At 40.3% G+C, this 16,284-nt stretch overlaps 3 protein-coding genes across 3 annotated transcripts; 1 reads left to right on the top strand and 2 right to left on the bottom strand.

The window, feature by feature from the left end:
- Positions 1 to 306: 306 nt before the first annotated feature.
- Positions 307 to 2,891, bottom strand: LOC135340142 (ubiquitin-conjugating enzyme E2 G1-like). Its single transcript, XM_064536468.1, has 5 exons — positions 2,717 to 2,891; positions 2,363 to 2,465; positions 1,878 to 1,975; positions 1,306 to 1,484; positions 307 to 623 (listed from the first exon to the last, which is right to left on the bottom strand). Exons 1-5 carry the CDS (start codon positions 2,769 to 2,771, stop codon positions 543 to 545), a joined length of 516 nt encoding a protein of 171 aa, XP_064392538.1. The 5' UTR covers positions 2,772 to 2,891; the 3' UTR covers positions 307 to 542.
- Positions 2,892 to 2,959: 68 nt separating this feature from the next.
- LOC135340140 (uncharacterized) lies at positions 2,960 to 7,901 on the bottom strand. The gene is made up of 7 exons (XM_064536466.1): positions 7,809 to 7,901; positions 7,400 to 7,750; positions 6,968 to 7,099; positions 4,576 to 4,747; positions 3,861 to 4,011; positions 3,361 to 3,488; positions 2,960 to 3,216 (listed from the first exon to the last, which is right to left on the bottom strand). The coding sequence occupies exons 2-7, from the start codon at positions 7,687 to 7,689 to the stop codon at positions 3,055 to 3,057; spliced, it is 1,035 nt and encodes a 344-aa protein (XP_064392536.1). The 5' UTR covers positions 7,690 to 7,750; positions 7,809 to 7,901; the 3' UTR covers positions 2,960 to 3,054.
- Positions 7,820 to 16,008, top strand: LOC135340139 (translation initiation factor eIF2B subunit alpha-like). Its single transcript, XM_064536465.1, has 10 exons — positions 7,820 to 8,003; positions 8,254 to 8,361; positions 8,525 to 8,670; positions 8,926 to 8,962; positions 9,027 to 9,106; positions 9,576 to 9,688; positions 9,744 to 9,812; positions 10,211 to 10,286; positions 14,546 to 14,671; positions 15,776 to 16,008. Exons 1-10 carry the CDS (start codon positions 7,835 to 7,837, stop codon positions 15,914 to 15,916), a joined length of 1,065 nt encoding a protein of 354 aa, XP_064392535.1. The 5' UTR covers positions 7,820 to 7,834; the 3' UTR covers positions 15,917 to 16,008.
- Positions 16,009 to 16,284: the final 276 nt, after the last annotated feature.

Genomic DNA, 16,284 nt, shown 5'->3' with positions numbered 1-16,284 from the left:
TCGTTTGTGATGCAGTTTTAAGGACATTTTTAGCTGCAGTTTCAGATTAGCCGCGGCCGTTATTTGAACGTGCGGTCGTCAAGGCAGTAATTGCACGTCGTTAATGACGACGTGCAATTACTGATACGCGATTAATCACTGTACGAATCACAGTGAATAATAGGACAACATGCGATTATAATTATACCAAATAATGTATTTGAAATATATACATGTTATAAAATTGAATTGCATGTATATCTATACACTACGTACAGCATGCATGTGGTGTCATTAATTACTAGCTAACAGTACGTATACGTAGTATGACAGCAAAATAATTATAATAGTCGCGTGTGTTTATGTTTTTACAATCCAAAATAAATATTCTATACAGAAGCATGATCATGTAAGAGAATATGAAACAATAGAGAGCATCTATGACTGAGGGATCGAGTTGATTTACGCAATATAGACATCAACTCTACTTTTGCACTATAATAATTATATAACTCAGCAGAATATGAATTTAAAACAACATACTTTTATAATGGCCTAAATAGTTATAAGCTATCTTGACTTTTCCGAACACATTTCATAACCTTCTTTTTAAATGTAGTAGTGTATTGCTCTCGCCACTCTTTCTGTAGGGGGTGAGAGGGATTGAATAATTCTACAGCAATTCCCCCCTCCCTAAAATTTAGCATTCTATGATGATCGAGAACGCTTAGGCAAGAACGCTTAGGCAATCTCAAAACTCACCAGAATACACCTAAGACCATTTAATCAACACATTTTTTCCAGGCATGCCCTGGGTCGGCTATGTTGTATATAATTAGGATTTCTAAAAAAACAAAGTAATAGTTTGGATGACTTTTAGACCATCCGGTACGTACGATCCCTTTCAATCTTTCAATCTTTCTGGATGCCCCTGCGCATGGCTTTATTTCCCCCTTCTACTTCAAAATGCAGGTGTATGATACCCGGCCTGATATAGTCTCGCGAGCACGACTTTTCCTAGAGGGAACATCTAGTCACTATTGCAGTAATTTCGTGTCCCTTGCCGGAATGTTGGCAGTGCCTATCAGACGTGACTACGTGTTTAGTGGGCGGTAACACGCCAATTATAGCATAAAATGAACGAAAGAGGATAATATTGACGCCCACATGCACAAAATGTGTAGTGGGTGGCTCAAAGCGTGGTTTAACTATTTGATTATCAGTTATCCGGCTTAAAGGGACACATGTATTGTCCTGGCTCCTAATTTCAAGGCTAACCAAGAAAAACATTAAATATACTAGGGTATACACAAGACCAGTACTCACTGCAGCATCAACGTTAGCAGGACTTTCGTCGTTAGGGTCCGCCAACATGGAGATGACACTGATAGCTATAGTCTCCACAGTGTGTATGGGCAGCCACCTCTCTTCAGGCTTTTCATAGCCCCACTTATCCTCTCCGGGCTCATGTAAGATTGAAATGCACACATCTCCATTTTTTTCAACTGCATTTGTGCATGTGTGAGAATGTATAATGCAAAAACGTACTGGCTATAATTATAATTATACTTAAAGGCCACCCCTGAAAAAAAGGTCAACCGTCAGTATAAAAACCACCTAACACACAGATATTATGTACGGTACATAACCCCTCACCATGGTTACCCCAAAGAGGTCCATTTTCAGTGTGTTTAGTGGTGGAGTGTTGTGTGTGTGTGTGTGTGTGTGTGTGTGTGTGTGTGTGTGTGTGTGTGTGTGCGTGCGTGTGTGTGTGTGTGATAATGAAATGGTAATCTAAGCACATTAGTGCATTGTACTAGTACACGAACATAATTATGTGATTCAATATGGCTAACTACGAAATCCAATATTGTGTGTACTAATGATAATGAACTCACCATTTGGATGCCAAATCTCTGTGATAAATTTCATTTTCGGTGGTCTCTGTGGATACTCCTTTGGGAAAATCAAGTGTGCCTTAAAATACCCACCTTCACTGAACACAAAGTCAAGGAGACAACTGACACACAAACTGTACATGTACTGTGCCTAGGCTGGCAGCATGTACATCACATCATAAACAATCAAAATACTGTAGGGAAATCAAATTAAAAGTATTTCACACAATTATATAGATGTAGGTATAAGTAAGGTTAGTCGTACATCCTTGACTCAACAATTTCACAAAAGGAGCAGACGGTTACAATATGAATCTAATCGAAAGTCCGAAACAGATACAGAATGTTGTTGAAAGTCAACATACCAACACAAACTTCCAAGCCACTTGAGGGTGCAGTAATTGCCATAGACACTAAATGCACCACGGGTCTAATGAATAACAATGTCTTAATAAACACTAAACGAGTTGTATACAGTAGGATACTAGTATGTGTCTTGTGGTCCCATAATGAGGACCTCCCATTGGTACAAGTCATCGTCGTCCACTAGACCAGCTGAGAATCCTTCCACAGGTTTCTTAGATAACTCTGAATATGGGAGCATCATCAAATTTAGTGATCACACACGTTTATACTAATAATTATAACCAAAATGCATATAGGTACGTACATGTACATGTACTCGTGGTCGGCTAAGTAGTCAGATATCTAAACACATAATTACACTGGCCTAAGGACAGATGATATGCACGTCAGCAGTTAGCAAGCTAGCTACATCTGAGCATGTGTGCAAAACCCCAGAGTTGACTAGCTAGCTAGCTAGCTACTCACCAACTCACCTATTAGTTGCCTTCTCAGAAGGAGTGCTCCTTGTTCTAGCGGCGGAGCAGCCATCTTTGTAATTTCTCGCAGTTAATAATACGGTGGGCAATAAAATTCAGAAGTTTGTGAATGGCAAGAAACAGCCTGTTGTGTTTTGGTTTTGTGAGGATACCCCTAGCATTAGTTACAGACCCTGGGGGCGCAACTTTTAACCCCACCCACACTGGGTCTATAACGACCTCTGACCTCCATGATGTATATGGTGCGGCTAAATATCGACGCAATAAGCACAGATAAAAATTGGAATCAGATGAACGTACACGATCAATATACACATAATAAAAATGCATGCAAATCATGAGTATCTAGCGTCAATGCAGTCCTCATTCTCCATGTCCAAATCACGAGCTGTCTGCAATGGTGAGATGGGGTCTCCATCAAATGAGAATGACAGCTTAGACACTGCCACATCCAGTTCTTTAGCAAAAGCTTCCATTGCCTTCTTCAGGGGGTCAGTCTACAGCAACAATACAACTTTTAGCCTAGAAATAGCATGACAGATGTAACGAGCCATTAATATTTTGTGTACTTCAGGCTTACGCAAAATGGTCTACCGGCAGCAGGGGATGCACAATTAATAGTTTGCTCTATGTGTACTTACTTTAGACAGACTGTACATTTTACTTTTCTTGGAAGTTTGAACTTTGATTTGAATATTACTGTCACCAGTGCTGAGGTTGAGCGAGCTGCCTTCTTTGCTTGTTGTAGCTTCAGACAATTGAATAGCATCTGAAGATAAAAATTACACTGTGTTAAGTGTTAAAAAAAAGCAAAGGCAATGAATCCGAAAATATACAGTTGTACATGTATGTGAGCAATGAGCACCGTAAAATGTTCGTGGGGTAAACTGTTCGTTATATTCGTGAGCAAGCTGACCTCCATAAAATTGTTCCCCCACGAAAACGTTGGCGCTTACCGGAACGCATGCAACGCAGTGCAGGCAATGAAGTCAAACGAAACTGTTACTCATGAAATCATCGTGTTCGAGTTGAATGAATTTTTTTAGATCTCTAGCACTATAATATCAGAGGATCATTACAACTGATATATATAGTGACATGGTTCAAGGTCTGCAAGGTCCTATCAGTGTACAGGTCTCACCAATAATGTCAGCTGTGGTGAGCCCAAGAGAGAGAGGTGACTCACTGACAGAGAGGGTGGTAGTCTTATGGGAGAGGAGGAACCTGTTAGCCTCCTCACCCTTGGCCACCTCTGTGGCCAGCATTGAGCACACCAGAGAGAGAGGGTCACCCTAGGGGGTGGGTACATTAATAGAAGGTTACTAATAAAAAAAATGGGAGAGTGAATCTCCATAGTGGAATGTACGTGCTTTCATCCGCTAATTTCTACGTAGAAGAATAAGTATCTCCAAGGGCGTATAAATTAAAGAAGAGAGGGTATGCAACTCACTATCTAGTCACTATACTGTAGCTGCAGAATTCAAATGTGGGCAGATGAATGTGAATTTGCGTCTACAAACATATATTTCTATTTTTAGCACATTCATCCGCCCAAATTTGAATTGTGCTGTTTTGCTGTTGCATGCCCTCTCTTCTTTTATACGCCCTTGGTATCGCAGTGTTTTTGAGCACAACCTCTCTCTACAAAAGAAAAATGTATTTCGTCCCTAAATTGTCTTTTATTCAAATGTCCTCTACCTACACATGATTGAGATACAATTTTGTTTTTCCCTTACACTACTACCGTCGTAACCACAATAAAACATAATGTACCGTAAATGGCATGCAACCTTCCATGTACATGTATATGTAGCTGTTCACATCATCAAGATGTTTCCAACCACAACCATACGTACCTTGTTGATGGTGAACCTACAGATATTGCCCCGATAGCGAACTCTGAGAGTGATGCTCTCCTTGCTGGCTGAACCAACCAGAGAATTGTTGTGGTCAGAACAGTAGCTGGCGTCCGAATAGCCAGGTGTGTAGGCGGAGAACATAAGCTGATGGAGGGCATTGCTAGCTTTGCTGTGTGTGTGTGTGTGTGTGTATATATAATATATGCAGTGTTGCAGTGACGGAAAAAGCAGTTCGTGTGTGTGTGAGCTGTGTGCACAAGTGTGTGAAGCTAGAGGAGCACACACATTCGATTTCGCAATTTGATGCGATGTACGCATAGTCTCGATTCCAAGCTGCGAGGAGCCCTGAGTTGGGCTTTTTAGCATAGAAACTGGGAATGTGCTAATGGGGTCAATAGGCATTAGCAGAGCTTTATGCGCTTATAATGCAGTCATTTTCGAGCCCCACCCAGTATCTAACTGGATGTCTCTGTGACGAGTGATGACTCCAATAGCTAGCTAGAAAGTGAGAAAGCTATAGGCAAGAAAGCAACCCACGTGGATCCATACCATACTATCATATTACTTCAATAAATTTTATTGACCAGGAACTGAAACAAAAAGGGTCCAAGTCCACCTCATCTATGTCTCAGCATCAGACAAGATAACAGCTAGCCTCGATCCCAGGCCGCACTTCTTCTGAAGATGGGTATGGTATCGACTGTTTGCGCATGCGTCACCTAATCCCCAGAAACCGGATAACATTGTATATGCTCAGAAAAACAATGACGTCACAACGAACGAAAGTGGATTAAAGGAAGTAGATAGAAGTTCGATTGTGCTAGTCCATCTGATAGCATTCTAGTAGCTACACTTAGCCACAAAAGACTCACAGCCTGCAACAGTGTGGATGACAATCATCTGAACGGAGTGAAAGAGCTGACACTAGCCTATAGTGTACAGGCCACGCCCATCTAATACTAACCTTGGTGAAAGTCTACATGAAGACTCTATCAGAAAGAAAATAGCTGCTGCAACAAACCTACAGCTCTGTCTCTAACTAGCTAGCTATATAGCTCTGTGTACAACTTAAATATTATATTTTTTGTTCGTATATTTATTTTTCTGGTAAAAATTTCCGGTTTATGGGAAACTTTATGGGGAAAATATCCAATAATTTTGTGCATGTGCAAGCAGTCAGTATCAGGCCTCCTTTTCTTCATTAGAGACCTGTGAAGGAGGCTAGATAACAGCGTGCCCAGAGAGTCCTTCCAGATGGTACAAGCTAAACTAGCTCATAGATATTAAAACGAAATTAGATGAATCAATTCTAATACAAAGCGCTTCAATTCGAGTACAAAAAACCTGCAGTTGATCATGCGCTTAATAAAGATACATAATTGAGTAAGTGCAAATAATCCAGTTTCTACAGCATAGATTATCAACTCTACTTTTTTATTGGACCCAGCAGAACGAAAGCACCGCGGGTGCTGATGCCTCGGTGGAGGTGCCAAAGCTAATAACATAAAGCTACTAATAGCTAGCTTTTATACACACATTGATTATAATTATTTGATGAATATTTTTATTTTACTGCATGCAGAATCCAGAATCACAGGGAAACTCAAATAGTGGGTAATGATCGACGATGATCATTGTTAAAAACGATCGATGCCAAAAGTTCAAGTCTAAAATTAATCGCTGCAAGTCAGCAGAGCCTTGCAGCCCTCTTCTCACTCTTGCAGCGAACAACAGCTAGCGTTCTAGTGCAGAGCTAACTACTAAGTAGAGTAGCAACACTCGGTGAACAAGTTTTGCATGGACTCTTCTGAAAAGGCTGCAATGGCATTCCAAGTAAGCAAAACTAGGCATAACTCGAGAACGAAGCTTTATTTTGCAAATCCACAAATACCAAGCCAAGAAAACATGACTAGATACCTATAAAAACTCTTTTGCACTTCATTGATCCTTGAGCAGCTGAAATAGTCTACACACACACACACACACACACACACACACACACACACACACACACACACACACACACACACACACACACACACACACACATGCGCATCGAGGCATAATTAACATGTGCTATAAATGGCCTACAAGTCATAGTTATTAGCTATGCTGACTTTTTTGAACACATTTAAATTCTCACGAAGGATTAGCCAGTACCGTATTACTAGAATGTTTTGCGAGCATCAAACATTTGCGAATTTTGCGAGGGTTGATCAATTCACAACAATAAAATCCGCAAAACCTGTTATTATTACTAGTAAATACACACGGTCCTTGCCAGAACGCAAATAGTTAAATCACAAAGGGTCAAATTTTCTGCTGATTTGGCTCATTCGCAAAGGTTTTTCACCAGCAAAATGTTCTAGTAATACGGTAATATACTTACTTGAGTACATGTTTTGACGCCTGGTTAGTGGGTGTGGCCAATGCTCCAGGTGGTGGAGGGGAGGGTTCAGGGGAGGGGGAGCGAGACATGCCACTGGACAATGGAGAAGGGGACTTCTTCTTTACCTTCTTCCTGGAAGGGTTAGTTACATATTGATCACAGAGTGTATACTGTTGAGTACATGTAACGGTGTGACGGACAGGAAAATGCAACAAACATGTAAAACACATAACAAGATTAAGATGTAGGTCAGACAGTTTCACACTAGCATTATCCTGGTAATTCTTGCAATTAGTAAATAAGTTTTCATAACACCAATACTCTTATGAATAACATGACTGATCCAGGCTGGAACACCAAAAATGTGTTCTGGTCTAAAATCTTTAGTTACACCAGAACATAACTGATGAGTATATAATTATGTAGTCTTACTTGCTTCCCGATTCCAGATCACTATCATCAGAATCTGAGATGACGCACGGCTCCAGCTGGTTATGAATGAGCTGCGAGGCCAGTGACCCCACCTTCCCCCCCACCCTGTGCTGTATCCTCTTGCGACCACGTCTAGACTCATCCTCATCATTAGAGTCACTAGAGTCGGAGCTGCTGTCTTTCACTATTACCGCAGCCCTGATCTTTGGACGATTCGATTGGACGCTTCGCAGAGCTGCCTTGAAAGATATCTTACGATTGTTCCCAAAACTGAGAATATCGTCATCCATGCTAGCGCTATAGCTAGTGAGTGGTGCTTCACTGTCTCTCAGTGTGTTACAAGAATTCTGCCTGCAATTTGATATTTAAAGACAAATATTCACTAGAATAGGGTAGTATGTCTACGTACCTGCAAACAGACTGTCAGCCAGCGACATGAGCAAGCATCTTGATCTGTTCAAACTGCTAAAGTTATCCAGAACTGGAACGGATCGTGGCGTTGCTGGTGACTTATTAATACTTCACCCACATGGTCTTCATCACCCATCACATATCTCTGACATGAGTGTCTTAGAGCCTAAAGGAAGCAATAGTGACACCATAGGTAAGACTTTTACCACTAGATCTTTGGGAGAGTAAGACTTTTACCACTAGATCTTTGGGAGAGTATGTATATAGCTTAGTGAGTCCTAGATCTAAAGTATAAAGAAAGATGAGTCCGAAACCTAATATTCACGTTATTAGCTGTGTTAGTCGAACCTAGCATTTAAAGTGGTTAATAGATGCCATACCGATCAGTGAGGAAGCCATGAATTTGTCGAGCACTCTGTTAGCTGCTCTCTTAATACATACAGATTGGGTGCGGGACTTCAGGGAGCATTTGGACAAATCTCAACCCAATGGTCTCTCTGAAGCCGTGGTGGCCATAAAGACCCTCTTACAGCTCATCAAAAACAGCGAAGGTGATATTCTGTGTTGTGGTTGATTCTTCAACAGGTACTTTTCAAGCACTGTACATGTACATGTACATGCTGGGACACTGTTTAATACCCTGTATTCCCATTAGAAATATCTAAAAATCCTTTTGGTCCCTTTAAATTAATGTTCTGAACTTCTTTATGCCAGCTGGTACGATAGCGGGCCTCCAAGATGAAATCAAGGAGGGCACCAAGGTCCTGACAGAGGGCATCTCCTCCATTGTCTCTGTGTCCTCAGGCTGTGAGCTTTTCGTACGCTTTATCACTCTCTCCTCTCTTTTAGGCGAGGAAAAGGTCAGAGGTCAATGAAAGCGTTGCACCTCTATAGTAACTATTAATTATCCTCTTTTGTGTTCGTAGTTTTATGCTCATGAAGATAATCGAATCATTATAATTATTGCCTTTATGTACATTCCCAAGCATCTGGCACCTCTTATAATAGAGCAGACATAGGCCTTAACTTAGAGGTTCCACTGTTACAGTACCTGAAGTTCGCTAATCTAGAGTTTGTTCTTATGTAATGTTCTCGTTCAATTTTCTTTTCGTTAGGATTTCCAAGAGATCAAAAGACTGCTGGTGGAGAGAGGTAATTATAGTGTATAATTATTGGTAGCTCTGTGTGTTTAATGCCTCGATCTGTCCTCGTACAGGTAACTTATACATACAGAGGGTAGCTAATTCAAGACAGAAGATAGCACAAGTGGCCAACCCGTTCATCAGGGATGGAACTGTGAGTCTTGCTTAGCTCCCAATGAAGTTAAAACTCGATCTGTGCTGCGCCGAACCAACTCCAGTTTAATTTATGAATTTATGTTCAGGCGTAAGGTTACTTATGCTCAACCAGCTTCACTTTTATTTCTGGCACGTACTGTTATTACTGGCAAACCTTCAAGATCTATGTTAACGCCATGAAAACAATCATGTCCCACTCTCCCCCCTTTCTCCGTCACTCTCCCCAACTTTCTCCCCGTTCCTTCTAATATCCCTCATATTCCCTAATGTCTCCCTCCCCCGGCTAGGGTAAGTTTTAAGCTACAAAATTGTAGTTTAATTGTCAGTACCGTAAACGTCAGAATTAAAGCGCCACTAATACAAATGTGCTACAGTCTACAAGCAAAATGTCCAAGTGGCCCTCACATTTGAGTGGCGTTATAATTCACATTTGCCGTACGTACCTTCAACTGCTGGTTGATCCACAGACTGTTCTGGTGCACTCGTTGTCTCGAGTGGTTTTTCGATTGCTGTTCGAAGCCTCGGCCAGTGGGAAGAGGCTCAAAATATTCATCACCACCTGTGCCGTGGACGAAACAGGGTGAGTGGGTTTGTTGGTTATTGCTATATAATTATGGTGACTCTGTTTGATACAGCGGTATCATGCAGAGATGGCTGGAAGAAGCAAAGATACCCTCAAAACTGGTCCTGGACTCTGCTGTGGGGTGAGTGCTGTGCCTCCTGAGTTGCGGCATGCGTAGGTGATGATGTAGGAAAAAAATACCAAAACTTTTAATGTGGCTTATATATTTGCAAGCTCAGGGGGTACTGAATACAAGTCAAAGAAATAGGGTTTGTAGTGTGTAGAGGTATCTACCATTTACTACACATGTGCATGCAGCAGCTAGAGGGACTGTTTTGCCTTGCTTTTAAGCAGTACGTGCAAGTATTGATTTTTGCAATCTTTGGCGGGAGCAAGGTATCTAAATTACAGGGTTATTTGTAGTACTTTATGATTCGTAGTATTTCGATGTTCATTAGTGAAAGGGACCCAAATTGGTATGTGTATTCTGTACGTAAATGCATTATTACTAAGTGATAAACATTGTTGTTACTGTGTTAGGTTTTTAATGGAGAAAGTAGACGTGGTAGTCGTGGGGGCAGAGGGTGTGGCTGAGAGTGGAGGAATCATCAACAAGGTGTGTTATTACAATTACGTATAATCCACTTGCAGCCGCACATTAATCAAGTACTTATATAGTAGCACAATCACGTGATCGACCATTACAAGGAAAAAACCCATCACGAAAATGTGTGTGCTTCATGTAAGACAGTACTTAGTTACACTATGTATTGATTGACAATCCCTGAATTTAAGTGTACGGTAGGTGACGGTCGCATATTTTAGAATACAAATGGTGCAATCCGATTAGTCACTGAGAGGTCTATTATTGCAGTGAGCAGTTCTAAACGTTGAATGCGAACGACTAACTAGAATCAGATATCATTCATCAATTACCACACCCCTAAAAACGTCACAGTTAACATTTACTGGGAGATTACTAGAAAGTTTACAATGCTTCATCACGTACAAGTCATGTTACTTGACATTTTTGTGTAGAGGCCGGTATCGGTTCGACACTCTTCTCTTCTTATACTAGTGTGCAAGCCTTCTTGACCAATGCAATAGATGGCATAAACCACAGCTTTAGTCATGGAAATTAAGGTTACGATGCAGCTCAGGTATATTAAGGACTGGGACCTTCAATTATTGCTGAATCAGCTAAAACGCAGCCACACCCACGATTTTTAATATGTTTTGTGTGTAAAAATTTTGTGCAGCTACTGATCTTTTTTAGTTCTAAAAACGGTGTTCTAAACCTTCCTTTTAGCTCTTAATTCTTAGTGTAGTAGGTAGTTCAAAGGCTTAAGCAGACATATCTGCTGGGAGAGAGCCACTTCTTTGGCCAAAGGTGAGATTTTGCACAAAACTTAGTCTTACAGCTGACAATAAGTGACATTTTTATTTTTATAGGCTAATAACTTACTCTAAATAGAACATGATGCTCTCTCCCAGCGGATATGTCTGCTTAAGCCTTTGAACTACCTACTACACTAAGAATTAAGAGCTAAAAGGAAGGTTTAGAACACCGTTTTTAGAACTAAAAAAGATAAGTAGCTGCACAAAATTTTTACACACAAAACATATTAAAAATCGTGGGCGTGGCTGCGTTTTAGCTGATTCAGCAATAATTGAAGGTCCCAGTCCTTAATATACCTGAGAGTACGTGTTTGCTCATGAATTAATCATGAGTTTTTATTTTTGTTTTATGAGAAAGGAAAATATTGTTTCTATTATTTTATGTGTCTATACTGTTGCACTACTCATAAGTAACTATTACAGCGCTTGCTAGCTAGCTATCAGTACGCTAACTAGATGGCAAAAAATTTACCACAAAGATCGTGTGGTCATTGCCGATTTTATTCGTCAAATATTAGACAAAGAAAGACTCTAACAAGGACTAAACAGTGACCTACCAGCAGTTTATGATATTCCTGAGGGCAGCTCGAATAGTCCTATCTATCTACTAACTGAAGAAAAATGCCATAGTTTACTAGCTAGTCGGCTATTTTTCCATATTTTTCAACTTCTACACGAGCTAACTCGATGACTGTTCAAAAAATTGTTTCGAGCCGCCCTCCCCCTTTCCTCCTTTAAATAGATAATTGCCTTACTGGCAAAGAGCGTGCAATATCTAGCATATAAAATGACGACTAGTGTATACAGTCAAGACAAGCTTGATTTACTTACTGCGTGGGCGAACACTGCATCGTAACCTTAAGTATTACGGGCATATTCTATGACTTTGTGGTAGCCAGGATTTTGGGAAGGGCAGGGCTCAAATCAGTTGAGCAGGGCCAGAGCAGACGCTGAATAACATGGAATTTTACCTTAAAAAAAAGGTCATCACTTTTCCTCTGCAGTCAGCATGCGCATTAGATGGCAAAGATGTCTAGTGGAAATCAACAAATCGGCCAATAACTCAAGAAGTATGATATTCCCGCTTCCAATATATAGCTGAAGCAATAAAATACCATCATGTACTACTACTGTGACCATTCATTCATTTGCATTTCATAAGTCAGTTCTTACCCCACAAATAAAAAGAGAAGCTTAAGTGTTGTAAATCTTCAAATTTTGTGTGCTACCAAAGCTAGTAATAATGTTTAATTTTGTACCTATAGGCATACCTCAAGACACATTTTAGGGCTATTCATACATTTATTTACCTAGCATCCTCTCATTTGCTTTTTTTCCAAAGCTTCTCTTGACCTTAAAACCAGTAAAATCACACCTCAAGGTGTCTATTGGTTGCTGCACGCACTGTCCAAAGGCCTTACGTTGCAAGCATTAGCCTCCTTCACCGGCCTTTGAAAGAAGGCCTGCTATCGACTGCTTGCGCATGCGCCAAATTATTGGATTTTTTCCCCCGAGAAAATATCCTAAAAGTCATACACAGAGCTATATAGCTAGCTAGCTAGAGACAGAGTTGTGTAGGTTTGTTGTACTGCTATTTTCTTCTGATAGAATCAGTAGCAGTAGTATAGTAGACTTTCACCAAAGTTAGTGTTAAATGGGCGTGGCCTGTCCGTATAGGCTCTTATCAGCCGTCACTCCTTTCAGACGATCGTCATCCACACTGTTGCAGGCTGTGAGTCTTTTGTTAACATAGCAGGCTAAGGGTAGCTATCAGAGAATGCTATCCGATGGGCTAGAAACCTTCAATCGAACTTTCTATCTACTTCCTTCAATCCACTTCCTTTCGTTGTGATGTCATAGTTTTACTGAGCATAAACGATGTTATCCAAAGCCCCCAGATACCGGGGGGATATTAGCGCATGCGCAAGCAGTCGATACCAGGCCCACTTCCCTAGTGGGAAGTGCGGCCTGGGATCGAGGCTATGCAAGCATAAGCTCACGTGATCCCGTTTCCAATCCCCTTCCTCTACTATCTATGCTATCACCCATGCAATAGACACCAGGCCTTTTTTCGACCAGGCTGGTTTTTCTCTAATCGAACACTTTGGACCGAGGCTAATAGTTAACAACACACAGTCTCTTACAGATGCTCAGGAGTTTCCTTGGTTCAAGCGCTGTGCTTTCAACGTTCTTTGTATTGGCTTTCTTCACGTTTGCAGGCCACGCCCATCAATCTTTCTCTTTGCATTGGTTGTTGCTTGGCTTATTATACCTCGGTGCGCATGCGCAAGCGAGGTATACAGTTACTGTAGTGTGTTTGTGTGTCTGTGTGTGCATGTGTGTAGACTGTTACAGCTGCTCAAGGATCAATGAAGTGCAAGAGTTTCTATAGGCTTCTAGTCATGTTTTCTTGGATTGGTATTTGTGGATTTGTAAAATAATGCTTCATTCTCGAGTTATGCCTAGCAACCTTTCAGAAGAGTACGTAGCAAAACTTGTTCACCGAGTGTTGCTACTCAACTTAGTAGTTAGCTCTGCACTAGAACGCTAGCTATTGGTAGTTGCAAGAGTGAGAAGAGAGCTGCAAGGCTCTGATCCAGCCATTAATTTTAGTGGCATCAATCGTTTTTAACAACAATCATCATCGATCATTACCCACTCTTTGAGTTTCCCTGGGATTCCTGGACTCTGGATTTCTACCGCATGCAGCAAAATTAAAAATGTTCATCATGATATAATGTGTGATTGGTATTTGTGGATTTGTAAAATAATGCTTCATTCTCGAGTTATGCCTAGCAACCTTTCAGAAGAGTACGTAGCAAAACTTGTTCACCGAGTGTTGCTACTCAACTTAGTAGTTAGCTCTGCACTAGAACGCTAGCTATTGGTAGTTGCAAGAGTGAGAAGAGAGCTGCAAGGCTCTGATCCAGCCATTAATTTTAGTGGCATCAATCGTTTTTAACAACAATCATCATCGATCATTACCCACTCTTTGAGTTTCCCTGGGATTCCTGGACTCTGGATTTCTACCGCATGCAGCAAAATTAAAAATGTTCATCATGATATAATGTGTGTATAGTTTTCGAGGCATCAGCACTCGCGGTGCTTTCATTATCAGTTAAAACAGACAGCAAAACAGACAGCTGAAGCATAGAATAAACTTGGTTGTCTAGTAGTGTCGTCAGTGCTGTCTATTGTGTCCAGCTCTAGCTACAATGTAACAGTTGAACACTCTTACTACTGCACTCTTATAATAGTTATAATTATTATAACTATTATGTATAGTGCCAAACTTTCGAGGATTTTGCAGATTGCTCTTTTTCGAGGATAGCCTTTTTACACTACCAGAAGTACATGTATACAACGAATTCAAAGTTTGAGGTGCATATTTTTCGAGGTTCAAATCAATCTGTGAAAAGCATAAGTGATGCGCATCGGAAATTTGGCGCTATATAATTTTTTGTTACATTTCCATAGATCGGGACGTATCAGATTGCTGTAATGGCCAAAACGCTTAACAAGCCATTCTACGTTGTGACAGAGAGTTTCAAGTTTGTTCGGGTGTTTCCACTCAAGCAAGATGACCTCCCCAACGAAGAGAAAGTAAGAACCGTATAATGTTTTAATTTATCAAACAGCAAAAAATAAGGAAATTGTCGGGTGTAATTGGAACAGATGTTTATAGAGCACGCCAAGTGTCCGGAATAATTAGACAAGCATGCAAATGCATGCGAGCTAGCTAAGTCAGTGTGCGACTGAGTAGTTAATCCTCAAAGCTATCAACTTTTCAAGGTAGCCTATAGTCTGGATATTTAGACTAATGTAAGTACGAGTATCCGCTGTATTATAACAATGAACATTTCCCAGAAAAAATGTCCAGGGTAATTAGAAGTGTCTGATATATTAACGGTAACACAGACAGTTTACTGTATAGCGTATGGTTAATTTCGTATGGTGGAAATGTTCGTGTTGTATCCCAAAATTAAAACTGCGAAAAATTATTCTTCTGCAATAGTATCTATGTCACTATCTTGAGCTGTACAATTATTTAGAATACATAATAATTTAATTCATGTGAAAATGTGTACCAACGAAAATTACCTGCTATACGGACAATGCGGTACAATGTATTTTGTTACATTTCCATAGATCGGGATGTGTATTTAAGGGGTATATAACGTATGTTCTAATTATTTATCGGACAGTAAAACATAATTTTTTGGAAATTGTCCGGGGAACAGATCTTTATAGATATATATAGAGCACGCGAAGTGTCCGGAATAATTAGAACAAGCATGCAGCTGCATGCAAGCTAGCTAGAACAGTGTGCGACTGAATAACTAGTTGCACTAATGTAACTATCCTAAAACTCAAAGCTATCTAACTTGCAATACTCTTGCTGGCTATATAAAAGCTACGTTGCTTGGAATGTATCTCAACTTTTCAAGGTATTGTCCGGATATTTAGTAAATTAAAGCACCAGAGTGTCCGTTGTATTAGAACAATGAAAATTGCCCAGAAAAGCGTCCGGGCTAATTAGAAGAACTGTCCGATAAATTAGAAGATACTCAATGTAAGCTAGGCCTCTGAAATGAATCGTATATAGATTTTAACGTAGACGGCTTATAAAATGGCTGACTGTTTTATTCTTAGACTATTGCATGACGTTCACCATGTACCATTTTCCACTCATTGCTGTTCACACAGTACTGCTGCGTGGACTCGAGCACAGACTCCCACCCTACCATTGACTACACCCCTCCCCACTACATCTCCCTGCTCTTCACTGACCTAGGAGTCCTCACACCATCAGCCGTCAGTGATGAACTATTAAAACTGTACAAATAGCCATTTATTTTTCCAATTGTGTATAATTATGCTATCAGTTTTTATGGCAAAATTGTTTGAAAGGTGTTCATAATTATCATGTCCTGTAAGAAGTGTATGACATAATTCTAGTATTTCACTTATTTCCCCAATAATCAATGAATCTCCACTTGCGAGTAATTAGAAACGCTATGAATAACATTAATTTCACACACCTTGCCAGCAAAATGAGATATCGCAAACAAATCTACAGTAGCTCTTGTAAAAATTATGTTACCTTGGTACCAATTAAGAGAACCATACTAAGCCATTGAGCATGCGCAATATTAAATATCCACGTGAGACCTCTGCACTCTGACTTTTAGGAATCTGATCTACCCGAGGGGCTG

This window comes from Halichondria panicea, chromosome 8 (genome assembly GCF_963675165.1).
Source record: "Halichondria panicea chromosome 8, odHalPani1.1, whole genome shotgun sequence".
Lineage (NCBI taxonomy): Eukaryota > Metazoa > Porifera > Demospongiae > Suberitida > Halichondriidae > Halichondria > Halichondria panicea.
This window is presented reverse-complemented; position numbering and strand designations above follow the sequence as displayed.

Coding starts and splice junctions, on each gene's coding strand:
- LOC135340142 (XM_064536468.1), bottom strand. CDS start 2,771: ATGGCTGCTCCGCCGCTAGAACAAGGAGCACTCCTTCTGAGAAGGCAA. Junction 2,466..2,716: donor TCTGAGAAGGCAACTAATAG/GTGAGTTGGTGA, acceptor TCCCATATTCAG/AGTTATCTAAGAAACCTGTG. Junction 1,976..2,362: donor GGACCACAAGACACATACTA/GTATCCTACTGT, acceptor CTTTGTGTTCAG/TGAAGGTGGGTATTTTAAGG.
- LOC135340140 (XM_064536466.1), bottom strand. CDS start 7,689: ATGGATGACGATATTCTCAGTTTTGGGAACAATCGTAAGATATCTTTC. Junction 4,748..6,967: donor GCGTCAAAACATGTACTCAA/GTAAGTATATTA, acceptor ACACACACACAG/CAAAGCTAGCAATGCCCTCC. Junction 4,012..4,575: donor GTAGGTTCACCATCAACAAG/GTACGTATGGTT, acceptor CCCACCCCCTAG/GGTGACCCTCTCTCTCTGGT.
- LOC135340139 (XM_064536465.1), top strand. CDS start 7,835: ATGAGCAAGCATCTTGATCTGTTCAAACTGCTAAAGTTATCCAGAACT. Junction 9,107..9,575: donor CGTTCATCAGGGATGGAACT/GTGAGTCTTGCT, acceptor GTTGATCCACAG/ACTGTTCTGGTGCACTCGTT. Junction 10,287..14,545: donor GTGGAGGAATCATCAACAAG/GTGTGTTATTAC, acceptor ACATTTCCATAG/ATCGGGACGTATCAGATTGC.